This window comes from Schistocerca piceifrons, chromosome X (assembly GCF_021461385.2).
Source record: "Schistocerca piceifrons isolate TAMUIC-IGC-003096 chromosome X, iqSchPice1.1, whole genome shotgun sequence".
Classification (NCBI taxonomy): Eukaryota; Metazoa; Arthropoda; class Insecta; order Orthoptera; family Acrididae; genus Schistocerca; species Schistocerca piceifrons.
Window position 1 is genome coordinate 417,610,518 of NC_060149.1, and position 27,834 is coordinate 417,638,351.

The following is a 27,834-nucleotide window of genomic DNA, read 5'->3' on the forward strand; positions in this document are numbered from 1 at the left end:
AGAAAGTGCTATTTTTTTCACAGTGTCATAACTTGAGAACCACTAACTTCGCAGCTGTTGCAGAATATCGAATGTTCAGCAGCGTAAGAAATCATCAAATTTAATGAGAGTTCAAGAAATACAAAAATTAAGATAGGAAATAAAAGTCAAAAAAACAGATGTGTTGCGATACGAAGGCAGTAATAAATTTTGCGCGCTCGCTTTCTTCAGCGGTTTGAAAGTTGGCGGGTAGACGTTAGAGGATGACGTCAGTCAGGATGTAGCTGTTGCTGGAGCCAGTGAGCTCAAACAAGCTTTTCCCCCACCCTCGCGCCGCCCTCGGACCAATGGTGTGCGCGAACGTCACCGTGGACGAGGGTTCGATAACTCGAAGCGCCGGGCGCGTAACTGTCATTCCAGCGTGAGCCGTGTTGCTATAGAGAACAGGAGCAAGCACATACGATGGCAAACAACAGAGCAGCCAAGTCCGGCTTTGCCGCTGAAGCCCAAAGGAAGGTAAGTCGTTTCAACTAACCTTGCTGTAATTGACAATATAGTCATTTTTTGTCGGAAGCGCTTAAATTGCAATGTCATCTCTCTCGAGCAAGTGTTTGTGAATAACATCTTAAGATTCGCGAGGTGGTGTTCTGCCGCGCTTACAGTGCATCTTATCTGGTAAAAGCTGGTGTATTCAATGTTGTGTAGTGTCGTTGGTTTATCGCTGCTTCTTGTTGCCGTGGAATAATGAACGGCGTGAAAATGTCGATTTGCTTAAAGATTCTTAATTGCTTTTGAGTTAGGAGTGAATGCACTGTGGTAAGGTAACAAATACCATTTCAACGTTATGATTTGGTTGTTGCTACTTCGTAACGTGGCAGTATTGTTGAGTGGTGGAAATGTGGTTTATGCCAGCGCTGAAAGCTGCGTCTGCTTTGATACAACAAAGTTACAGCAGGGAGGTCGTCGCGCTTTTCTGCATCGGGTCTAGGTTTAATAACAGTTGTGTGATGATAGTCCAGTCGTACAAAGTCGGTTCAAAATGCAACTCAGTGTATGAAGCAGAAGCACAGTTACCAGGTTCGGAAACAAAGGCATTAGTTCGTGTGATGAAACGTTTGACATTAATATCGTAACAGAAGTGCTTATAAGTGAGTGATAACATAATCGTGAAGTTATGAAATTTTGGCTTACTAAAATCCGCTGTTAATTATGAAAACCGTGGAGGTCGGGGTTAGCATTTTCAGCAACTTCAAAGGCAATTTTTAGCGACATGTTAAGATGGCACTACGGAATTAGTGGGCTCCAGATAAATGGTTGATGTACTCAAAGTTCTCTTTGTAACACTTGTTAATCAAGTGAAGATGGTGGATATGATAAAACTTTCTGCGGGCAAGATGCAAATTTTTACCACAGTATGGGGCCAATGTTATGCATCTGTATTGTGGGGAACTCGAGGCGAGATGGAGAAGACGGAACATGGAGGTGTAAAAGAAACTGTGGCATTCCTCCTAGTCACATGCTTTTTCCATCTCAGGGCGCCTCTTCTCTGCATAAACTCGTTTTATTAAACTGGTGTGGTTTGCCGTCTTTCAGTGGCTGCTGTTAGGTTAATACAGCGCTTATTGAAGTAGTAAAGGTAATGCATTTCTTTCCCTAAAACTGTAGCTGCTCAGTTTTTTTGGAATGCTTGTTCGACGCCCATGATTTCATTTGCCCACCAGCATTATATGCTGCTGACATGTTTCCGCTGCAGCTGGCGAGGCTCGGAACTTGCCCCTCAGTCTGTAAACTAGGCGAAGAAGCGGATGCGCAGATGGTAGGGTTGACCAAACTTAGCACGCTTGTAACTTTTATTCCCTTCGTTAGCGCGGCTTGCATGCACGAGAGTTAAGCATTTGTGCTGCTCTTGCACGCCAATTTTTTTTTTAAGTTTGCGCAGGTCGGTTATCTGTCGGATTGTGTAGTCTTACCTAACCGTGAACTTATTTCTTTGTAAGTGTTGTATATATGTTTGTCAAAAACTTAATAAATAAGTACTGGTTGTACCAGGCTGGATATTAAGAGGTTACAGTAGTTCCTTTCAGCATGTTGTCATTAGTCATAGATTGTAGGAATGTTCGGAAAAGATTGGTGGTATGTGTATCTGAACTTGAAACTAAGAAATGAAACAGTTCATTCAGGACCGAATAAAAGTAAAGTCTTAATTAATCAGACTAACAGGAAGCACGGTCTAAGAAAATACGATGTGATCTATTTAAAGGAGCCACCACGACGTTGACTAATATTCAGGAAAGTCAGTGTGTGGAAGGTAATAGACATTCGAGGTGCTATAATAAACAGTAATACTTCGTGGGCCCCTTTTCTCCCCAAATATTTCACCAGCAACTTCTAACGGATTAAATAAAGTTAATGAGACTGTAAAGCTGATATTCCAATTTAACCTCGTGAGGGTGCAGATAACTTCTACATAAACACCATTGTTCAGATATTGTTGCTATGCAGTGTATTGCAGTGACTGAATGTTTCGCGGTTTTGTACTGTTGTGTAGCAAAGTGTGGGGCTACTTGAACAGTATTTTTTTTCGTTATGCATAAACCACGCATTAGCTTTCCTGCCGCCCCCCCCCCCCCCCCCCCTTGCCTAATACAATTCACGCTTGTGCTAGTCATCGGTTTTACTCTTGGAAGGATGAATGTTTTGGCGCTGGCTTCTTTGTGATAATTGTTGACACTGCTCAGCACACAATCTATAAATTTTGTTACTTGGAAGCTTGAAGGCACAAGAGATACCGTTTTTATTTGCTGTTCTTGTAAGGCAGATCTGTAACAGTAATGAATATTCCATAAATCCTCAAATTGTTTAAAACGTGTTGATAATGTCGAAATTCTGTAGGTAGTGTCTTAAGCTGTATTCTGTAACAGAACATTTTTCAACGTCAGAACTGTAGCAATTTACTGGACCTGTCTCGGGGCTCTGAAGCTAAAAACCTGTTGTCAATTCTATAGTTATCTGCGCCGTTCCTTCGCCGAAACATGTTAAGTTGGAGCGAATGTTGGCCATACTCCACGCGGAAAGCAGTAATTAAAAATACGAATTTGTTGTAGTATAGTACTAGGGTTAAATCAGCAAGACAGAGTAGGAATAAAATTGCTACTTAGTTTCGGACACACAAATGCAATGTTCCATGTGTTCATATTGCAAGCAAGAGTTGGAAACCAGTTGGCGATTGCCTAAGACAGGTGTAAGCGGGAAGTGCACTGGGCTCGTATTTGGGAGGACAGAGGCTCAATTCGTGATCTTCACAAAACGCTAAGGCAAATGCCAGAATTTTCCTCTTTGGAAAGGGCACGGCCCAACTCCTTTCAAAGCCTTCCTCAGATTTCGCTTCGTCCCGTGACCGCGTAGACAGTACGTTAAACCCTAATCTTTCTCTCTACCCAGAGATCAGAAACAGAACCAAATCAGTGTTTCCTTTGCATCTAACATCTTGCGAAGATACCTCGTGCATCCGTGCTTGGTTCCCATTGTATTACGCAATCGGATGGAACTTCTCTCTACTCTATAAGCAAGTAGCGCTGTTAGGGTACATAGGCGAAACATGACGCTTGAGCAATTTGGGTTCGCTTGGTATTATGAATGGTGGCTGTCGACGCGGCGGCGGTAACCGGTTGGATTGTCCGCGCGGCGCGAGGCCAGTGCGTCCTTGTCCTCTTTGAGGCAACGAGTCCATCGATAGCATCGCAGGCGTCAAAGCAACAAGTCAGCTCTGAGAAATTATTCCTTGTTACTCCTATCGTGCAGCATTCTCCATCACGGCATTAACTTTAGCTAAACTTTCTTGGGATAAATAAATTGGACTTCCTTGCAAGGTGGTTAGGTAGGGCTTACTTCGTGCAAAATACATGTATTTGAATATGGCGTACTGTTTGGTTTTAGCTAAACCAACATTGAGAACTAAAAACAGCATTTAAAACCTGATTCAGGTGCAACTTCGTAAGATAGACAGCTGTCTGGGGCTGATTACTAAACATAAGTTTAGCTACACAAAGCTCACATTAAGACTTTTTAATAGCACCATTTCTTACATTCTGCTACCTTACCAGTGTAAGTGGAATATGTTCTCGAAGGTGGGTTGTTAGGTTATGAACTTGATGTTCAAATATCACTGTGCAGCGAAATCGCAAAAGGAATATACTCCGCAGTGCTCGGAAAGGCAATAGCGATTAATAGTAATTGTTCAGATTGCAACAAATTCAGTTCACTCACATGTTTGTACTAAACGGAGCACTTTCCAGCGGCAGTGTCAAGCCAGAATTGTCACCTATATTCTAAACATAGGTGTTAATTAAAAGAAGCCAGCTCGTTACTAACTTCGGACCATCATTGACTTTCCGTAAATCAGTGACGCTCTTTGAATCGCGGTGACTCCTTGCCCTAATCCTAAGGTGGCAAACTCTCCTGTACTTCCCGGCATCTCCCGTATTATAGCAATTTTAATCCTCGTGCCTCCCTTATTGACCACCTGTTCCGTGTATTTCATCAGTGATCGCTGTTATAAATATTAATCCTGCAATTTACTATAGATATCTGATTCCCTGATCAAAAATCTCGAAAAACATGTGACGTTTGCACCACAAGTGTAGCTAACGTCGCTCGACGGCTAATTATTCACATTGCTCTCCACATGGGGGAAAAGACCCTTTTTGAAACCCAGCGTCTCAGCATACCTTCTGGGGGTTTGACTTTCCATCGAGCAGACTGAGCGAGTTTAAACGCCTAACTTCTGAACCGTTCGGAATGAATATATAAAACTCTGGACATGGTCTTCTTTCTGTTGGTGCTTTTCCAGAAAGACTGCTTCGCTCAGGAATGTGAAAGGAGACGCAGGACTTACATTCATTAAGGAATAAATGTACTGAGAAGCATATCTAATTCTTTAAATAAGTTTGGGCATGCTGATCTCGACTAGACATGGCAACGGAGTCTTATTACACGCTTCTGCGCTCTAAAACTTTGAAACCTCCCGCACAATAACGGCCGACGTTGGTCATATCCCTTGAAACCACGATCAAATGTCAGTCGCCCTACTTCATCCTCGCCCAGCTTTTCTAATGCCAAGACGTGTCAGCTCATCAAGCGAAATTTAATTCAGTAACAAAAAATGAGTGAAAGCCTAGTTCAGAGATAAGTGTATTGGCGAAGCAGTTCGGTGGATCATGGAGTTCTGGTTAGATCTAAATCGTCGGACATTTTGTTGGATTCTGTAAATGTGCAAAGGCACATTAGAGGTACTGGGCTAAGCTTAAGGTGTAAACCTTCAACTGTGGAACTTAAAGGAAATTGGTGCCTCCACCTGCTTTACAGATATAAACATCTAAGATAATTGGTCAGTCCCTGTTCATGGCAGCGGGATTAGGGGTTGTGCGATGTTGAATGCTCGGAATAACACGTGCAGGGAAAACTAACAAAAGCAGAACTATATGCACACAATGGGTTTACCTCCATATTGCAATAAGACAACGAAATACTTCACATGATGCTGCAGTCGGCAATGAATGTCGACATTGCCTAGCTGACCACATCTCACTTTCAGGAAGAGCTATAACACATTACATGAACATGGCAAAATATGAACTATGACAAGTTATATCTAATGGCGCATTGTAATTTTCGTCGGTTATGTAACAGGGAAATAGTTTTTCCGTGAAAAAAAGTTAACGAATAGGTTTCGTAAGGTACAGCTTTCTTTAGTTGAAAGTTATTAAAGAGCAACTAATTGAAGGGCTTCATTCCGAACGGTTCAGAAGTTAGGCGTTTAAACTCGCTTAGTCTGCTCGATGGAAAGTCAAACCCCCAGAAGGTATGCTGAGACGCTGGGTTTCAAAAAGGGTCTTTCTCCCCATGTGGAGAGCAATGTGAATAATTAGCTGTCGAGCGACGTCAGCTACACTTGTGGTGCTAACGTCACATGTTTTGGCCAGCTTCCACTTCAGGACCTTGACACTTTGACAAAGTACGGCTGCCACACATGGGAGAAAGTCGAAAGAGCAAAGACCGGTGCGGCGACAGCCGAAAATGAAAGAATCTGGCATCGTGAAAGGGAATGCAACCTTGTGCGTCACTTCGCATTTTGCCCTTATTAGGCCCGCGGTCCATGACTCACGGTTGTGTGCTGCCCCACTTTTACTTATTGGGAGTATGCTGCGTGTCGGCCGATTCCCAAGCCACGTGCAGCCGCTTACAAGAACATACGTGCTTAGCACTTTGCTACACCCTTAATACTCAGAGCCAAAATATGGTAACAACATTAAGGTAACTGAATAATTGTTCAGTAGCTTGACGTTCAGCACGCTGGACCGTTTGCGGTTAATTTATGTATTTGTGCGATGGTTAGTTTTGGGAAACTGCTGATAACGAAGCAATAGATTTTGCTTTCTCGATATCAACTGAGACTGATCAGTTGGAAGCCTTAAATAACAAATGATACGGTACGCAAATTATTTTGGGTGAGAGAAAAGAACACGTGCATTGTTGATAGGTTCCATAAGGAACTCTAACTTTCGAATGGTGCAACCAATCCTGGGTAGTATCAAGAAAAGCCCGAATTTTGTTGGCCATTATTAACGTTTACGAAAGTTTGATGCTGAATGACTGCTTCACGGCATTACTGTATGCATAAACTTGACTGTTCATTGTCTGGCCTACTGTTTTGCGATTGCTGGACTAAAACGTGCAATATTTAATTTCTCAAGAACAGACTAAATAACTTTACCCTTGTTTAAGTGTTCCGTGACCAAACTGGTTCATTCGTAGATTATGTGCTTCTAACAGTCGGCATTCTAATGATGCAAAATGCTTAGAAATGCATTATGCCTAAGAAACGAGGTAATATTAATGGCGCCTTCATAACGAAAAGTTCACGCAATTTTTAAAATTTGGCAGTTCACATAACAAAATTAAATATTTGGAATTGTAAGTCATAGTGCGCTTAGCGTGTCACCGTTATTTCCGATAGGTTGAGGAAGCTGGCGTAGAGCATTTCCAGCGCTTGTTCTGGGAAGATATCGGATTAATGTACTTGTAACAAACTATACGTTCGGTCCAGTCTCCTTGCAATAACGGTATGAAAGTGCACCTAGTACTTCACACTTTTTAGTCATAAGAGTATCTAATAGTTTCCCCAGGTTGCATAATGGGGAATATTCCTTAATACACATTTTATGCAATACCTAAAAAATGAATCCTCATTGACCATAGGTCGTGGATGCCTGTCAAATAGTAAGACTATTATACGGTAAGTAAAGTAGCTACTTGAGATTTGCTTAGTGCATGTTTGCTCTCTTTACTTCACCGCGGCTAGGTACATAGACGACGAAGCTGAAGCCAGCTACAAACGTACGTCCACAAGGGGAAGGGGGTGGGTGACGGCGGCAAGAGCCGCTTGGCCCACCTCTCCAGGAATATGTAGTTTTTATTCATTGCAGAATTCTCACAAACTTCTAGAAGTCATTTCAGTGATTTCGCATTCCATTTTTGTTTAGTTTAACAAATGGTGGTATTACCTGGCTCGGAACAAGACCTCTCGAAACTGACCAACTCCTATAAAAAGGCAATTTGATTTTATTCTTGCGCCGCCCGCCCCATAAGTTTCTCAGGACGCCTATAGCTGTTTCTACAGCACAGCATAAAAGTTCGGTAAGAATGGAAGTTTCCTCGGGCAGATTATTTACCACGGTAAATGTCTGCGCGGAACAGCATATCAAAGAACAACGTACGTAGTTTTGCGTACTGTTCGTAAAATACCTCGTTCCATACTGAGGCATTTCGTGGAAAGACAACTTCCTGTTAGTTGAGGCGTAAACTGTCATCTTACTTGCAGGAATCACAGGAAACGGGTTTTCTGGAGAAAGCATTTGGCCGCCGCTGGCCGACGTAACTTTTCTCCAGAGAAGTTAGCTTTCTACATAACTCAAACGGCTTTCAAAGAAAACGTGGCTTAGTTTCTTCTTCCACAGAACTGTACAGTTTTATGTATACACTGAAACTGATAAGTGAAATGGATTTCTGAGGCGCATGAGAACTTCATGAAAACTGGCTAGCATTTACTGTTTCAGTACGTTCCATAAATAGGTGCAGCTGCCAGGTGTCGAACACATATTTGACTTGTAATAATGTAGTGGATCTTACGCAATTATGGTTTCGTAAGTCACAATTCTTATTAATGAAGACTTGCACATTTTTTCGGATTGTATAGAGTACGGGAAAGTCGCTAATATTTGTGGACAAGTTAATTTAAGTTTTATAAACATCAGGACTGTTTAAAACTGAACTAGTAGTCATGAGTAACGTACTCTAGGCTGATTAATTTTCACTGCACAATTGTTAGTGCGAGGCACGCTTCTGCCAGTGTCCGGTGGAGGTGCGAGGGGGGCATGTGGGCGTTGCTGCCTGCGCACGCCTTGGGCCTCTACATCCTGTGGCTGCAGCGCCAGCAGGACCTTCTAGGAGAGCTTTCACACGTGGCCGCTAACCTGCTACGTAAAGATTATCTCCTCGATAACATATGCCCTCGTTGAAACAACGTTGCATACCGTACAAGATCTTTGACGCTCTGAATCAGTTAGCTCTTTGACAACGGATTTGATACTGAATATTTTCGATAGCACTCAGACGTGGGGTCATTAAGAGGAAACTCCTGAAAGCTACAACCGATTTTCAATACCAGGCAGCAAAGAAACTTAGTGATTTCAAATTGTTTCGCTCTATTGTTTCCCGCAGATTGCCTATAGTTTCCTCAATATATACTCAGTCACTAAGGCATAAATCTCCGGATAGTTTCGAACACATCACGCGTATTTCTTGTGTTAGTCCCTAAATTTCAGTATGGCTAGTTTCAAAAAGCACAAAAAATGTGAATCATATGCCAGTAACGTGTGGTTTCTAACAAAGAGAAATATGCATTGAAATTTAAAGTTTAGTAAAATTATCTACTGTGTAAATTCTTACACAAAAAAATCACGGAGAGGTTAGTTTATCTGGTATTAGCTTTCATTGATGCGGCATAGGTACCCATGGTAACGGAATAGTTAAATTATTTCGTACAGAAATCAGAACCACTCTACCGAATCAGTTTCATTCCTAAGATTTCCCTATAGTTGCCCAGAAAAGCTAACTGCCTTGCAGTTAACTATTCTTGAAACCTATGGTCTTACTGTATAATCAATAAAAACGATAATACAAAAATCTGCTTCCAAGCTGCCCTGCTTGGGAAATTGATATACGGGGATGGCTACTTCATAAACAAAGTAATGGGAACCTCTCCTTGGTGGCACCTGCAAATTTTCTACAAGGTCGCCGGAATATTTGAAGAGGAACTGTTCGCTCTAACTTGATTCTGCGACAGCATCTTCGTGCGTAGCTGGGGCAGTTCCTTCTGCCGCTGCTGCGGCTGCAATAGCCAGAAAGGCATACTACTGCTGCAGCAGCAACAGCCAATCTACTGCGATACAGCCACGTTGCAGCCAGCTGCTGTCCAAGGTCGTGGTGTGGAGTGTCTTTGCTTCGAGTGCACAGACCTGAATGCCAGCACGCCTCAGGAGTGCCTACCGTTAAGAGCCCAACGCCCAGCGTTTTACTGCAGCTGTTAGATATCCTATCGGTTAATGTAGCAGCATTCGTGGGTCGTTGGAACCTCAGTGGTGCTCTCAAGATACCTTGCCGGTCCAGTCTAAATTTTACCTAAGACTTAGATTACTTTGACACCGAGAACTTGACTCGGTAAGGTGTTTCCGTCAGCATACCTTATGCTGGGTACTTCCGAACGAGTTGGCAGAAACAATGTTTTAGCGTCTCGTTAACAGCAAATAAATAAAAGCAAGACTGAAGTTCTAGCATAGCTTTAGAAAGAGCTTTTCATATATATTAACATTCACTCTAGATGCTCCTCCAGTACTAATTTTTATACAATGTACGTGGGTGACTGAAACATACTGTAGGCGGTGTAAATTTTCGGTAGATTAGTCATTGTCATGGCAAAACAAATGATAGTGTAAACATGATCCAATCTCATTTATCCAGCGCTGGGAGTGAGCGCACCAAAATAGGTAAGAACATTGTCCCTTTCCTATAGCAGCGCGGAGCGTTGTGCCCAGTATTTGGTACGCTGCAGAGGTGTATTGATCTTGATGGACAGTAGTCTGGGCGCGGCTCGGAAACTTTGACATTTCGCGTGTTTTTAAGGCTTAATTCGCCCCATACTGCATGTCTAAACTAAATTTTATCGTGGTGTCAACATTCTTCGAAAGAGGTTGTCCAGGAACAGACCGCAAAATAGTCTCGAAGTTCTCAATCTTCTTAGTTTTTAGAAAGGCGCAGTTATCACACTGGACGCGCATTTGAGAGGACGACTGTTCAAAACAGCGTCCGGCCATCCTGATGTAGGTTTTCTGTGATTTCTCCAAATAGCTTCAGGCAAATGCTGGGGTGCTTCCTTTGAAAGGGAACGGCCAACTTCCTTCCCATCTTTCCCTAATCCGATGGGACCGATGACCTGGCTGTTTGATCCCCTCCCCCAAATCAGTCTTACGCAAGTTGTAAAGCTTCTAGAAGGGTCTCCACTTCGTGGTTCACTCCACTGTAGCCGTAAGTGAATTCAGAGGGATACCTCGCAGAGCACTGTGGGTCAAATTAGCTGGTAGTTGTTGCTCACACGGAGATTAATTACCTGGGAGGGCTGGCGTAAAATTTCAGTGATCATTTGGAACCTGGATCAGAAATCTTGACATCGCAGAAAGTAGGTGTAGCGGGTATTGTTCAGGAATTAATTTTACCGAAAAAGTTCCTAGTGTCCGTGACATGGCACTTTGGAAGAAACAGCGTAATGATTAGCGGAAGTTGTCTTAAGCCTAAGGTATTGCAAATGTCTCCAGTGTGAAATTTGGATCTTAACAAAAGGTGTGCAATAAAAACATTATGAAAGCGTTATACGTAAGTCATGTTTTTTCAATCATGATTTTCACTTCAGCCGTTGTGCTGTAGTTCTTCTAGTGAAGATAACTGAAAGGCCAATTTAAGTTTATTGTGGTAACACGAATTGCTAGTGGTTCATAACTGGAGGACCTGAAACTCGCAATTCAGGAAATGTCTTGCAAGGGGCCACTGATCATACATGAATTTCCCAACTTTTCAGGTAGACAAATGAGAATTTTTATTGTCGTTTAGCTTCGTGTGAATCGGCTCACCCTAAGCTTTGGCTAGAATTCGAAAGCTTACATTCGGTCAAATAGCATCGACTCTGGTTCTGCGCCAAGTCTTTCCTTTCTGAAAGTTTAAATTTTACAGTTAGCTTATGTCTTCTGAATAAAAGTACTGGCAATCGAAACGTCTTACAGTTTAAAGAAAATTTTATCATTCTTTCAGTTAAAATATTTAAGTTTCTTTAAATTTAGTAATAAAATGTAATACTCTTCAGCTTAACATTACTATACTCCTAGAATATGACTTGCTGGCATGTTATGGTGATTGGCCAAGAGAAAATAGAACGCTGCTAGTTGCAGATGTGTAATGAGACGAAGTTTTGGTAAGTTGCAGAGTTCGGGTGTTCAGTAGGTATATGTGGATTTAATATGAACCGATAGAAAGCTATGCGCATCCTATTGCAGCAGCGTAAAGCAAAAGTGCCGGGAAAATTTTTTCGGCTAGATTACCTTATTAGGTACCAAATTTAAGTGTAAAGATGCGGCTGTTATTACATCTGTGCTATAAAGGACGTCGTACTGTGATCAGCCGTTTCAAGTGGCGTAAAACGTAGATAACGTAGGACAAAATAGGCAGTGGGTTTTTAGTTTTCTCATGTAATGAGAATAGGCTGCGGTAATACAAAAGCCTGAAAGACGTAGTGGACATCAAAAATTGCAGATTTCGTTATCTCATTGCCAATGTAGTGGGTTTTAATAAGGATCCTAAAACTTTCCTGATGTCAGGGAAAAGTAGAGAAAATAAGTTTTTGACTCGCTATCAAGCAAGCTAGCAATAAAACGACAGGCTTCGAAAAATTGCTAGCACCATCGACGTGGCACAACAGGATTAACCCAAAAAGCAGCGTGATTGTGCACGGGACGATTTAATACTGTCGATCTTATTGGTAGCATTGACGAAATGCATAGTTTGGTAGACTCGAGTCATAGACGTCTTGATTTTGGGAATAAAAAAGGAAGCATAATTTCTGAGAAATATTGGTTTGATAGTTCGTGTTGGAGAAGTGGTGATTTAAGAATGAGCTCTTAAGACTAAGAATGGTTTCCTTAAACGTTCATTAAGATTGTCACTGGTGCAGGAAACTGAACACCAGTACCCAAATAGATAAAATCATTAGAAAAATGAGTAGAGGATAAGCGGAAAACTAAATCGAATGTCAGGTGTGCTCAATCTGTGTACAGTAAGATTTGGCTGCGGTCAACTCACATGATGGCAGCCGACAGCACCTGTGGGGTCTTGACAGTAAGGCAGAGCTGTATATGGCTCATATAGCTATATTTAGCTGTAATGGCTGCGAGCGGTCTGGTCCCAACTGGCGGTCGGTGCGAGATAGCGCGTGCTTTAGGTGCCCTGTAAACAGAAGATACCGGGCCCTGCCTTCTGGGGAGACGCGGCAACGTAGGCCACGCCTGCACGACCAGACCACAAGCTTACTTACCGTGCGCCTTGCCGCAACAAAAGCTGCGAATCTGACTGCGATGCATCGCACCACGTAACCGCATACCGTGCCTGACATAGCACACGAGCCTGTACTTAATGTCTGTATAAACGAAGATTGCTCATTTCGTGTTCAAAACATCCCTCAGATGTAAAAGAGCTTCCTAGCTGGGAAGCACAAGAGAAAGAAGTTAGCAATTTAAGGTACAGTGATACGTATAGTCGGATGTAGGAAACAGATATTTGTGAAATTAAAAGTTAAATTTGGCTCTTGTTTTCACAACGAGTTTCATACTCAGTAGCGTCCTCAGGTACTACATTGCTGTAATGACTAATAGCGGTGTGTAAACGATGTTGCGCAGTGAGTGATCCTAAAGTGACAAGCTCTGCCTCAACACTGAAATTCATAATGGTTTAAGTAATTTAAAAGCCTTGAAATTTGATTGCTTTCACTGAGGACTGGTCTGTGTCCAGTTGTCATAAGTCAACATTCAAAAGTCGCAGTTCTTAAAATAATGAATCACAAAAATAGTATTGTCACCCCCATATCAGATAGCTACACACTGTAGCGGCCTGCTTCGTACATCTTAAGTTACCTTCAAGACCGGTTCTGTATCAATTAGCATCCGCCACGTAATTGATTTGAAAAGTACAATGAAAAAAAGTTATTCATCCGAATACTACTTGCTCTTCAAAAGCTTCACACTGCTCTTCAAAGCAATATTTAGATTTTAATTTATTGAGAATGTCCGTATGAGTTTGCTGCCAGAAGTTAGGTGATTTCTTTTGCTTCCTGCAAGAGTATCTTCCTAAAGATATTGCCTTCAATTTGCCCAATTTAAGGCACATAAGTCGCCATGCACACGTTAGTTTTCAGCACGATGACCTATTTGATTTAGCTTCTTCAGCCTTCCTTCTACGAGCTGCTCTGCAGAACACCATTTAAACCTGCTTGTGATACTTTTCGACCCCGTTCGCAATTTTTATTCCCCAACGCCCTTACTTTCATTGCCAGATTTAAGATTCCGTGATACCATGTCAACCGATCGTTTTAGTAGTTTCCTGACAATTAAGTATAATTAGGTTTCCAATCTAATAATTTAAGCTTCAGAATTAAGCCACTCCAGCCCACCGCAGTAAGGGCTGCAGTTCGTAGGCCGAAAACGCCTATAGGGACTGCGTGAGTTGCGGATCTGATGTTTAGGATGATACTTCCTTGCGTTTTCGTCAGCAGTGACTTTTGTGTGTACCGTAACATCGTTCGAACACTAGAGGGCTGTTCCACCATACTGTTAGCACACCTGATAAGTTTTGTGGTTACTATGTTATGAAAACATAGACCCTACAGAAATCTTCCGCCAGACTTCATTGTTGATACTTCACGAAAAATTACACTAAACAGAAACGCCAAGAAATAAACTGCACTAAAAGGCGCTGGTGTTCTACTCTGCTGCAATACCTTGTTGTACAATAAATTGCTAATGTCAGTGTGTTCTGAGCTTTAATACTTCCCAAAATTTCACAACTCTAAGCCTTAAAATGACTAAAGTGATTAATAGTTAAATTTTCACTTACATAAAGGTTACTTTCGCCACAGTGGACGAAGGATTAACCCCACTGACAGACGACATTCAATTGACGTGTAACGGGGTTGTCATTTTATTACAACCCTTCAAAATAAGAATTGAAGTATTGACACAGTAATGAAAAAGAGCACTAGCAGCCGGAGGGGAGGGGGTGGGATGCTTAAGCGTCACGTATTCCTACGGGTAATGTAAACAAATCCAAGTTTTGCTGGAGCAAATATTTGACGTGGTTAGTAATTCTATAACTGTCAGAGCTGAAAAAGAATACGTTGCAGCTGTCATATCGTAAGTTGAGAACATGATCTAAACATGAACTTTGTTTCTGAGGAAGTTGAATCGCCTGGATAGTGTGAACGAAGCATAAGAGCGAAATTTTCTAACGCATCAGCATTAGGAACTTCATAATTTCCTTTTTCTTGCGGATATTTTCCTCAGTTGCAGTTCAGGATAGGTCCTTAAGTCGTACCACTGTGTAACTACTCCCGTGTGGTGAAATGGTAGGGAGTAGACTTGGACAACGCCAGCTATGGAATGTACCCGAGGCGCTGATAACGGCAGCGTTGATAAGCGTACGGCGCGATATATTTAGTGGTGAGCGCCAGCGCCATGGCTTACGTCCACGTCAAGCGCAGCCTTGACCTGTCATAAAACAGCCTGCCACTGTCCAGCCGAGAGGCACTTCATGACTTCACATGCTTCCAGGTGGCGAAGCTCCTCTGAACTCACAACAACCAATATATGTTGCAAACAGCACGTGGCGAAACAGGAATTAAGAGGCAACTAAAATGCTTCTTAAACGAAGTGCAGAGAGCGGACATGTAGCAGGGCGTGCTGAAAAGTAATGCCTCAGAATTTGTGAAAACACTAAGCTTCTTAAAAACACTTCAACATTCTACGTATTTATTCATAATGTCTACATATTTATTTCCCAACATCGTCACTCTGGCGACGAACACATTTCCTCCCAACGACTGATTTGTTGATACCGTCACTAGAACGTAGGCTTTGGTTGACAGAGCCTCATCTGTGCTTGCACCGCTTCATCACTATCGAAGTCCTCGGTGTTCGTTTTAGAAACATGAAAATCGGATGGGTTAGAGTATAGAGGATGACAGTTCCGTCAACCCAAGACGTCGGATTGGTACAGATGTCGCAGCGTTCGTGTGGAGTCCGGCATTGTCATGGTTGAAGGAGAGGGTGCTCCGGATGTAGACGAACTCTTCGAATTCGTGCTTTCAATATTTTACAGGTCTCGTAGTACATTACCGAGATTGTGGTGCATTATAGGCATGAATTCAAAGTGCGATAAATCTTGGACATCCTAGAAGACAGACTTCGCGTGCTGATGGCATGGCCTTTAACTTCATCGGCCGGTGTTGGTTGTCTTTGTGGCGGAACTGCACTGATATCTTAGTTTCAGGGGTCAGAGTGGTGAAACGTTTATCACCTGTCACAATGTTGTTAACGAATCCATTACTCACGCTCAAAACGCATGATACTGTTGATGTCCTATCTCCTGTCAAGAGTGAACGTTCGTAGCACCCACCGTGCCGCAGTGATGCAATGATGGCCTGTACACACGCCACACACAACTGAGAGCCGTGTCTTTATTTATTTATTTATATATATATATATATATATATATATATATATTCCAACGCCGCACACTACTGATTTAGATGAAATTACCACCTTACGCAGCTTTCATTCGTCTGTGGATTTCAGTTGGTGGCACGACATTGAAATCAGAATAAAAATTCGGAGCCATTACTTTTCAGCGTGCTCGGTTAGTTTGTGAAATCTGGATAGCCCTTAAACGCAGAACAGTGAAGACGTCAGTGTTGCCGAACATGGAAAGTTTCCGAAAATGTCTACAAAGTCCATCACCAGTAGAAGAGGGGAAATGGGGCGTAGTCCCGCATTCCTTGTTTGCCTTACTTCCTGGTGACGGGCCCCTCGCGTCCGTTCTTAGACATTTATTTTAAACTGGATGAATGGGGCGGGCTGCCCTTAAAGCATTCCTTGCGTGGCGGGCCGCACCCACAGCCATGGCCACGTCACTGGCGCCGGCGGGGCGGCTGCGAGCTGCCTCTTCGCTGCAGGGCTGACCAGCGCGCTACGGCGTTCCGCCCACTTCTTTCCAATCTGTCTTGCACACACGTAGCAAAACTTCGATGCCAACTACTAAAACTCGCCACGGACCGAAGTTTCGAGGGCAGTTTCCAGCATGGCGTAGACTGAAGTAATTCGTTCAGTGTAGTGGCACTGATTTTCAGAGCTTAGACGCTCTGGCAAAAATCTTAAAGATACTTATGGGAATTGTGTAAGAGCATTGAACTAATAGTTACATATAGGTGACGAAGAATTTTTGCGAATACTCGAGCAAAGAATATATCATGCAGTTCCTTTGAAAGATTAGGCATTACTTTGCTTAGGCCACAGTGAGCTTAAAATCTAAGCGAAAGCGACACACACACACACACACACTCACACTCTCTCTCTCTCTCTCTCTCTCTCTCTCTCTCTCTCTCTCTCGCAAATTCCTTGTAAATTTGTCAATGAGCAAACAAAGAATTTGATATTGTGAAGTCTACAATACTAAACACATGAAGTGCATTTTTACACTTCACATTGATTTGATGTATGTACGAGGGCACTTAGAAAGTTTGCCATTCTTACGGCAAGCAAAGTAACTTATTTTCTTGAATGCTTCAGTAGGCTACATGTCAAAGTGACGTGTAGGTGACACCATTTTTCGAGTCTCTGTAAACAGTCAGAACGTTCTGCCAGTCGTAAAAATGGCTGACTAGAATAAGCTCCATTGTCACGGAGTCATTAGAAAAGTTATGTGAATGTCATCGTCGGATAATCCGCAATTGCTGTGAGTAATTTTCTTGTGGCACGGGCTTTGTAGTCTGTGGTCCATATCGATGGCCTTGCTTCCCGATTATCACCCTCGTCTCTGCTACTTTGGTCAAATTGCTGGGATCAGTTCATTGCGGTTGCACGTGATACTGTTTCGTCCATCTACCGTCAGTATTTTACCGTGAATCAGTCAAATTTAGTTGGGCCCACAATAGCCATACTCTAACGCGTGCTTAAAACTTGGCGTTAAGTTTCCAGTTCGCGCGCGGTTTGTCGTATACTTCAATGTACGTGTTACGTGTACTGCAGCAGAAATGTCAGCAGGAAACCAGGAACATGCACCGTCTTTGTTGAAAATTCGCCGTTGCTATCTTGGGACGACATCGGTAAGATAGTAATTGAAGTCATGTTGTATAACGAATAGAAAACAGATGCTGACGTAAAAGTTTGCAGTTTTTAAGTTATCAGTGTTCCTCCCATGACATAAATTTACTCTTATGCTTTATCCCTTCAACTTCCATCTTACTAGAACTCATTAATATCGTTCAAAACGCCTCACCCTATGTAAATTACGAAATGAAATAATTTGGGACAAATCCACGGCCCAAAAAATTGCGCCAAGTCTTCAAGTGAATGTAGAGAACTGAAAGCGAATGAACGAATTTATACCTGGAACCATATATCGTTCGCGTGCTGCCAATGTTTTCACGTGGCGACTGGGAGGCAGGACTCGGAAAAACTTGTGGTGGGCGTTTGAATGTGAACTGCATGAGAACAGTTTAAAATTCATTACGTAAAATTTTCCAAACGCAAGTCGACAAACCCGTTTATATTCTGCAGTCAATACATACAAAGCAGGGTAACGTGTTCTTGTTCCGGGTTGCAAACCTCTTAAGAGTACAGTCTTGCAAGATCGCTAAATGTCAGAATACACTAGTAATCAAGATTCGAACTCTGGAAACGAAGCAGAAAAAGGTGCCCCACCTGGTTTCCAGTGTACGGAGGCGGCTGAACTGTTGTGGAATGCGGACCCGACCGGGCCTCGGAATGCATTTCTTCCGCTGGTTCCACCGCTAAAATACCGGGAAGACATGAACGCATCGTCTGAGTAGGGTCTCTTGTATCTTGCATACCTAGAGTTCCCGTGATGTCGACCGCACTCTGCTCCAAATGAATCCACGTGTAAGCCACAACCAGTTTTTGTAAGAGATACGAAAAAAATTCACGAAGTATTTAACTCGTAATTTAAATCTAAAACGTCCAGCATCTGATAAAATCGTATGTCACGGAGCAAATAGAGGGTGATGAAAACTTGGATCACAGTAATTTGTCAATCGTATATGAAAACGCGACTTAATAACAATACTGAAAGTATTTTAACAGTACTGTCTAGCCAGCGCCAGAATGTTATTTCTGAACTAGGTCTACATTGACGTATGTCTGAAGATTTGCGGTATGAAAGGTGTAATCAAAAGTGCAGGGTGGTTATCAAACCTTCGCTACTTCCAAGGGCACCGAAAAACAAGAGCTCATAGGACAATGAAACTTCGTGGAGACATTGGTAAGGATAGGTAGAAGAGAAATAACTAAAAGAAACTATTTAAATTTCAACGTAACGGTAACACGTTAGTTGCGTACCATGTGCTCAATGTGACGCCAGTCTGCATCAGTGATAGCCTGAATTGCAGTAAGTACCATTTAACAAATCATTGTTGGCAGCAGTTTCCGAACGTTAGGCCATGGAACGTTCAGCTGTCATGATAAAGAGCTTGCATTGCTTAAAGATAGAGCGTCCATTGCATCCAGCATTATCAGCCATGGTAACAGTAACCTCAACAATTTGTGGCGCAGTTGGCTCTCGGCCTACCAGAAGAAGAAATTGCCAAATAAAGTTCATTCGAGCTTAAGAATCGTGTTAAACCTCGCTGTGGAAGGAACTCTCGGTATTCCTTCAGTGCGTCGATACTAGGGAAGAGCACCAGCACTACAGCTATTTCGATAAAACAGCTGTAAGAGTAAAGCCCGGCTCGCCTTGTCAAGACCCATCTTGAATAACAAGCACATTGACGCTTGTTGCAATCCTTCTAGTCATGCCGTCCATTATTTCCAACCATTTTTCGACCAAACACTTCCTACGCTACAAGTCGTGTTTTCTGAGGAAAGGAAAAGAACAATCATTGTGGTGTATTCGTACTAACGTGTAATAGAAGTGTAATAAGGAATCGCTGGATATGAATATTGATAATGCACTGTTTCGCAAAACAGTGCATATACAAAGCAGGTATAGCCCGGTGAAACGTCACTGCGGTATGTGAATGTATTCATTTACATCTCAAATTTTGTATATCGTTAATTTTCCAGTTTTAGCTATGATTATAGTGTAACTAGTTCAAATCTCCCTGGATGATCTTCAGATCCTTTTAGTTGTCAGCAACCCATCGTGTCTATGAGAACTAGACATCAGAAGACGTATCCAGAATGAGATTTTCACTCTGCAGCGGAGTGTGCGCTGATACGAAACTTCCTGGCAGATTAATACTGTGTACCGGACCGAGACTCGAACTCGGGACCTTTGCCTTTCGCGGGGTAGCTCAGTTGCAAGAGCACTTGCCCGCGAAAGGCAAAGGTCCCGAGTTCGAGTCTCGGTCCGATACAGTTTTAATCTGTCAGGAAGTTTCATATCAGAAAATGTAGTTTCCGTCACTGGTCTTGCGATTAACGCTTTATGCCTCTAACTTAAATTAGTTGTATTCTTATTTTCATTATTACAGCTACTTTGATGCAACAGTTCCCATGCGTTTGTGACTTCGATTGTTCTTGTAATAATCAAAGTAGAATTACACACAGTTCCAATAAAGTTAGACGTAAAGCGTCAGTCCCGAGGCCAGACAGGTAACACTGGTCTTCGGAGTGACGAAGACTGTTATGATGGGTAGTTGAGATAAAGGCACGACCAGGGAGACCAAAACTAGTCGCCCAGTAAAAACATGCAACTGAAATTTCTGCACTGTAGAAACATTTTAAATTTTTTATAAAGCTACATTTGTCAACGAATGTCAGTTATAATGGAAATAATACAAAAGGAGCGTACGAGGTCCCTAGGTTGTCAGCTGCAGTGGCGGGACAAGAATGAAGCTCTTTCAAATAGCTAAACTTCAGTGACGCACTTCAGTAAACCGTCTTACATGCATCTGTAAATTGACAAACTTGACTCCGTGCTTTTATTATCTTCTGAAGCTGTCAGGTGAGAAAGTTTCTGCTTTTTGAGAACAAGTAAATTAGTTTTCAGGCACATCTTACCGGAACCTCAAAGCTAACTTGGAACGAAAGGCCTACACAGAGTACAATAACGCATACAAGGAACAGTAAGTGAATAACAAAGTATGCCGTGTCCAGTGTCTCCTCACTCGCAGAGCAGATTAGTCACTAGTTGCCAGTAATTCAGCTGTCGAGAATGGCTGCCTAGTGCTTCGAATCGTTAGAAACAGTTAAACTAGAGTTTCTCGCTCCGCAGACTGCACTGACATCGTTCATAGCGAGACTATAAACATGAAACAAATCAAATTTACTTCCGTGAAATAAGTCGCTGGCAGTCTTGTAAGTTCTCAAATAACGTAAAGTTACTTTGCAGACAGGAAAGTTTCATGGTACGCGTTCGCTCATGAAAGCAACACTGACATGAGGTATGTCCTATAATCGAGCAAAGTATGTACAATATCATTGACAGCTGTTCTGCTCACTTGTTAGCAAACGGCCCGCGGACGAAAGGCCGAAGAGTACCGCTTCCCAGACGGAGGCACGTGGAGCAGTCTTGCCACACGCCTAAATATGGATATGACTGTAGCGTGTGACGTCTCATGATAAGAGCCATACGCGGAACTAGACGGCCGCGGTCCCACAATGCTGCTGGGCTGTATATGGTGTGTGACGCACTCGCTGACTCATTCGTGGCATCGGTATGCTGGCCGGCCTCAAGCCTACCAACTATACCACCTCACCCCTGATGCCGCGTAAATGCGGATCAGAAGTTTCTCGATATTCTAAAAAGCTGGAGAGATTGTTTAAACATGACCTATCCGTATTTCTTTGTACTGCACAAACAAGCAAAGCTGCAGTTGTCTCATTCGATAGCTTTCGTAACTACAGGCATGTTGAGTGGTGATTCGCTGATTTGTCGCCGAAGTAGTAAGATTATTCCAATCTGTCTTGCCAGTACCTTCAAACGAACATCTTAAAATGTTCTTGTGTTTGCTGATTTTTGGTGCAGAGGTTACACATCTGGACTTCAGTGGAGTCCGGGGGGGGGGGGGGGTGGTAATTGAGCCTTCACAGCAACAAAACAATTCAGGGCAGTTCAATGTGATAATTGTCCATGTGTCTACTCCTCACACTGTAACGATATTGTTGGGACAGGGAAACGTAACCTAGAAGTTCACAATTGGTACATGAAACTGGTTGCTGGCAATGATGGCAGGCTGAAGTATGATAGAAACGATGCTGTAACTCTCGCATCAGAGTTCGAACTCGATTGCTACAGCACTTCCGTGTTTAATCCATTTATGGAGTGAAATCTCTAAAGTGCATAAGTTAGGATGAGGTGGTTGTGGTTGAGTTCCCTAGTATTCTGCTTCTTGAATGGAAACTGGCGACTTGCCTGAGTGTGTAGAATACTGGGACACCCATTAAGGAAAATAGAGGCTGATTGTCTGTCCATCCTGGTCTAAGTGCCCCGTAGTTTGTCTTCATAGATTAAGGTAAATGTTGACATGGTTCCTTGAGTCCCCCCCCCCCCCCCCCCCCACCGTCCTTACTTTATCAAAGTTTCTGCTCAGTCTTTGATAACGTCGGTCGTGGCCGAGACGTTATTCATTTCTTGTTGGGCGTGGCCGAGTGATAATGTCGCTGTTGCTCAGTTAACGGTTGAAAGTAGTTAAAACTTTTTCTGTTAAACTTAATCTGTATATGGAGTTGAATGTCTACTTAATCGAAATGCTCGTCACAGCTGAAATACTGCTGACGGTGTACATAAACTTAAAAATTACCTTTTAACCAAAACTTTCTTTTGACATAGATGAATACTTCGAATGTGTGTAAAATTCTTAATTTATGTACATGTCCATGACAAACGTACTCTCAAATGCATTGATAATAGCTATTTGATATTTTGTTTGTACGACACTGACTTCGCATGTTCATTACACTTACGAAAATTCCTGTATCATGTAAATGATTTACAGGAAGGTAATGAAATAAAATGAACTTCAGGTATCCATAGCCATCTTAACCCATACCAAACTTGGATATCTCTACTTAGACGGCATTCTGCTGAAGTAACATCCATGGGAGGAAGGATATTTCGAAGACAGTCTTAGCTTTAAATAAGTCAGTGCCCCTGAAAAGAATGTCGTGATAAGCCCTTGTCCCAATTGTAGTTCAGACAGGAAATTTCGTTGCAGCGCGCCCTCTGTAGGGGGAAAAACTCCATTCCGGCTCGGTACTAGGGTTGCCACGTTTTGTCAATGGTTTTGTATTTTGACTTAATCATTATCTTCACTTTGAAATGAACCGAGGCCCTTGGGCTACAGATCAGTCACGAATGTATTGTGTAGTATAATAGCAGCCACGGAATGTTTACCCGTAGTATCTTTCTATAATTCTGCTGCATGACTGATAAGCAGTCTTGTCATTATTTGGCATACTACATGGATTGTCTATACAATTTGGTGGGTAATGGATGCAAGGTTCAAAATTATTCGTTTGGGTAAGGAGTTAATGCGGCTTACAGATTACATATTTCGTGTCCCCCATAATAAACCATACCCATGTTTTAATTTATACATAAAATATACCGTTAGTGTAGTGCTGCCCATGCAACAGTCTAAACAACAGGTTGAAGTTGGTGGCTGAGGTTAATGCGGGTGAATTTATAGCTCATGCGTTACAGAGGCGATGTAGTCGTTTCTGTTGCTAAATCACTGCTGGTACTAGTGATGCAGTTTAACGCCCACGACAAATTGCTTCTTACCATAGCTTAGATAAACGCATACCATCTCAATCGTAAAACGTGGAAGTCACCGCGCCAAGCACTTCAAGCTCTTGCGACAAGGCTCTAAGGTACTAACAGGGTCGTAAGATACAGCATTTTCTTAATAGCGGTGACTTGCACAACGGTTTCCCAACGGTTGCCGCTCTAGCCATTTCGCTGGGGACTGCAGGAATCTTCAGGTGCGAAGCCAGCGGCGGCGTTGCATACTTTCACACGCTGGCGCGCACTTTCGCTGTCGCCACCTTTGGCAGCGTCGCAACGTCTGCAGCTGCTCACGCCACACCGGTTTTTCCACGAACTTTTAACTATTTCTTTCGTTCATACGCACTAATGGGTTGTAAGCTCAATTCATAGTTATACTGACATTAAAGATACGTAACACGCGGGACACTTTCCTCTAGTTACGTTCTAAATTCGAACTTAGTTCTTTAAACAGTACCCAAATTCCGCTACTGCGGAGTATTTTTCTCCAAAACAGTAAAATTCAGAAAACAATGGATCAAAGTAGTACACGAAACGGAAATTAAGCCTCAGGAACATAGTTTTCAGACGAAGCGTGGTAAGTTGTAAAGTCAACATAGTGTCGTATAACGCACTAGCATTTGGAAACCTGTTACAGTAGCATAACGGTAGGCCTACTGACTGTGTATTGTACGGAATAAGTACTTTCTCTTAATCTTCCTTTCTTTCCTGTCTAAATACTAAAGCAATGAGACAGATTTCTTTGAGATCGTTTTTGAATAGGGAAGAACGGCAACTATAGACTTAAGAATGCTCTGGGTCGGAAGCGCTCTAAGAAAAACTATGCTTTCGTCAGCGAAGCGACATAATCGTGGGTTACTGAGCGTGCGATGTGGCGAACACTAGACTTTAATTCGGCAGTACGGAGATTCAAATCCCTGTCCGGCCAACCAAATTTCCATAATTTCGTTACACCGTTAAAGATTGATGGCAGGATGGTTCTTTGCAAAGTGCACGGCAGATATAATTCGCCATCCTGAGCTTGTGCTTGGTTTGTAATGATAGTCGCCGACGGGTCTTTGTTTTATTTTTCTTCGGATAACTGAGCGGTATATGGGCTTTAGACTTCCTGAACTGTTCGTGCCATTCTTACAGTAAAAGTTTCTCATGCCACATTCTATTAAAGGTGTTCAGTTGCTTAGAGTAGCGCCATCACCAGATTTTCCCGCTTCAATTTGCAGACCATCATATACTGAACACGTTGTGCCAGTACACTAAGCTGTTCATGAAATAATTCCCCGTGTTATCAGACCATACAGTACATAAATCAAAATACTCGTGTGTGCTCTGCTTAGAACATTGCTGGTGTCTTCTGCTGTATCTGGCCCATTACAGTGCAAAACAAGCAATTTTTCATAGGACAAGAGGAACTGAACGACTGTCAGATTTCTTGCACTTAGTTTTTCTTGTGCACAGTAACTCAGTGTAAGATATATTTTCAGCAACTGAATAAGTTGCAGCTGTTGATATCCAGTGTACATGTTTGAGATAGTCAGTGCACTTCAAAAAGAAACTAATAGATGCCTTCAGATGAAATAAACTGTAGTACTTTACTGTAATTAGTGAAACTAATCTCACCATATTTTCTTCCAGATTAACAGCAAGTACAGTGAAGAGCTTGCGCAAGAATGCCTAGAATGGATCAGGGTGATAACTGGAGAGGACATAAATGTGGCAGGTGATATGGACAACTTCTATGACACATTAAAGGATGGAACTGTACTGTGCAGGTATGTTACTGTGAACTTGCCACAACTGTAAGTCAGACTTACCATACATGTCAAATTTTGTCTGAACTAATTGTTCAAAAATTTGCAGGCTTGTTAACCATATTCAGCCAGGATCTGTGAAGAAGATAAATCAAAGCACAATGGCATTCAAATGCATGGAGAATATAAACCAGTTCCTTGAAGTTGCTCGCCAAATGGGTGTGCCTGCCCAGGAAACATTCCAGACAGTAGACTTGTGGGAGCGACAGAACCTTAATTCTGTAGTCATTTGCATACAGTCATTGGGAAGAAAGGTAACTAATGTCATATACATAGTGAAAGCAACAAATATATTATAATAGAAATTATAAATTTAGTGTCCTCATAAGTTTGTATTTTAGATTATTTGATGCAGTGTGTGCTGTGAAATTTTAGTGCTAAAGTTACTCCTTCTCTTTGTAGGCAGAGAAATTTGGTAAACCAGGCATTGGTCCAAAAGAAGCTGAGAAGAATGTACGGAACTTCACAGAGGAGCAGCTGCGTGCTAGTCACAGTGTGATAAGCTTGCAATATGGCAGCAACAAGGGTGCGAACCAACATGGGATCAACTTTGGCAACACTCGACACATGTAGGTTGTGAAACTGTGCCCTTGGTGGTGCCTTAGACAGATCTTCCTCAACTGTCCTGAATGGTGGCTACTATTGCTGCCTAATTTTAGAGACTGTAAAAGTGGAAGCAGTTTGCAAAGCCAAATTCTTTGCAAGAGACTTCAGTGAATTTTAGCAACAGTCTAAACTGCACATAAATTGAATTGCTTCCATAAATGGGGGAGGGAGAAGATTCATTTCCACAATCAATTATAAACTGAAGCACATTCCTCCTACTTGGAAAACTATTTAGAATAGTTCAATGGCTTGTTCTGTTACTGTCTTATTACAGCATGTGTTCTGTAACTTAAAACAGTTAAAATGTCTATTTTTAACAGTCTGTTACTTAATTAACTAATATTTCTGTGTAGATGGAATATTTTATTACAATATGTAGAATATTAGCCCTTAAATTTCTTAACAAATAAATGTAATTTATCTTATTCAATTAAATACAATAAAGTTTACAATCTTTCTGCCTTGTCATGTCTTTAACTCAGATATTCCTGAATTATTTGTTTTCAAAATTGATTTATATCTTGTCTACAATGACTCACAAGGTTGTAAGGAAAAAAGTAATAATTTTGAGTATTTATTTTTATTTAGTATTTCCAAAAATGGGCATCTTCCAGGTGGTGGTCAGGACCATAAGGGAACATGTTTTTAAATTGACATTGCACAGTTAACTTGTTTTGGTTTTTATACTTTCAAATAAATGTAAATAAATTTGAATTATGGGCTAAAACAGCTAATAAATACAAAAACAAAGAAAATAACCTATACACATTTTATGCACTAGTATGACAAAAAGCAACAAACATGAAGTGGTTCGTCACATTTTACGCACATAGTAACAGTTTTTTTGTGGCAACTTTGCCATTTCAGCTGCTTCTTTTTTATCTCGTCTGTTGGTAATTCAGCAACCTAATGTTCTCTTCCATCAAATCTAGAATCTAGTTTTGCCCTCTTACTAAGACGTCCTGTGCTGGCAGTGACTCTTGTTACTTTCAAGAATTGCAGTGACAATTTGACGACGGAATGTCAGATCTAAGTTTTTCGTTGTGCTTGTAAAGATCCCAGGCATTTTGTTCTGCAATGACTATAAAATGTGCAGTGATTGGGAAATACCACTTTTTCCCTCTTACAGAGCATCTATATAGGGATACATTTTGGTCAGCTCGATCTATGCCTCCAATATGAGTATTGTAGGAGTGTAATAAGTTAGGTTGAGGCACGCTAATCCTTTTTTGTTCTCTGGAAAAATCTTGTCAGTGTAGTGGTTGCACTCTGAAAGTTGGTGACTACAGTAACATTGTCATACCAACATACAATGGAAATCCCGGATTCTGAGTCAGAACAAACTTCATATGATCCTCTATCTTTTATCATTTTATCTACAGATGATAGAATACAATTCTTAGCTGTTTCATCTTATTGTTCCTGTTGCTCCCACGCCCCTCTATTTTAGGTCATGTAGTAGTTCAACGCTGCTAAAGAGGTTATCAAAGTATATTTGATAGGGAACATGTGGAAGTAACTGGTCAACGTAAGTCATTACCACACTAGTACCCCATACCTTTCATTTCATAATCCTTACTACACGTGCCAGCGTTAGGTATTTCCTCATCTTTTGATTCTGACATGTCCAAAAGTCCCATCAGTGTATATTATTTTCTGTGAATACAAAATGACAACATATTACCCTGACGTCCTTCTGAAAGGATGGTTGAAAACATTATTGAATTACAACTAACAAAAATAATATGAACCTGTAAATAATATAGGTTAATTCTTGAAGATATTATGACAAGTTTCTGACTTATTGATGCAATATGAAAGAAAATATACATACACATCGATGACAAGGTGGGTCAGTTTGTCCATGGTAAAATAGGCCCTATTTTCAAGAAAGTTTCTCACTCACTATGAACGACAGCATCAAACTGACCGTTGCAGCGCGCAATTGACTCGGCCTACTTCATAAAACAATGCGTCACAGTCCATTGCAACAATGAGTTATTGGCAAAAATAATTTAAACAGTGACACTGTCCTTCCAGAAGGATGTCAGGGTTATCTGGGTCAAAGTATTGAGTCTGATAGATTTCAGTGATAATTGTAAAAGACCATCGTATTGGAAAATTATGCACTCTATGGTGCAAGACTTCAAACTGCTTTACAAATAGATTGCTGTGAATGGTACATGAAGTTTGCAGGTTACGATAAACTGAAATCAACATCCCATTCAAAAACATTAAAACTGTTTCAGTAATTTTATGTTAAGTTTGT

The 27,834-nt window shown here is 41.7% G+C and overlaps 1 protein-coding gene across 1 annotated transcript; it reads left to right on the forward strand.

Moving 5' to 3' along the window:
• The first annotated feature begins 346 nt into the window (after positions 1–346).
• LOC124721835 (myophilin) lies at positions 347–26,029 on the forward strand. The gene is made up of 4 exons (XM_047246961.1): positions 347–495; positions 24,784–24,920; positions 25,009–25,213; positions 25,362–26,029. The coding sequence occupies exons 1-4, from the start codon at positions 442–444 to the stop codon at positions 25,530–25,532; spliced, it is 567 nt and encodes a 188-aa protein (XP_047102917.1). The 5' UTR covers positions 347–441; the 3' UTR covers positions 25,533–26,029.
• The last annotated feature ends 1,805 nt before the right edge of the window (positions 26,030–27,834 follow it).

Coding starts and splice junctions, on each gene's coding strand:
- LOC124721835 (XM_047246961.1), top strand. CDS start 442: ATGGCAAACAACAGAGCAGCCAAGTCCGGCTTTGCCGCTGAAGCCCAA. Junction 24,921..25,008: donor GATGGAACTGTACTGTGCAG/GTATGTTACTGT, acceptor AAAAATTTGCAG/GCTTGTTAACCATATTCAGC. Junction 25,214..25,361: donor TACAGTCATTGGGAAGAAAG/GTAACTAATGTC, acceptor TTCTCTTTGTAG/GCAGAGAAATTTGGTAAACC.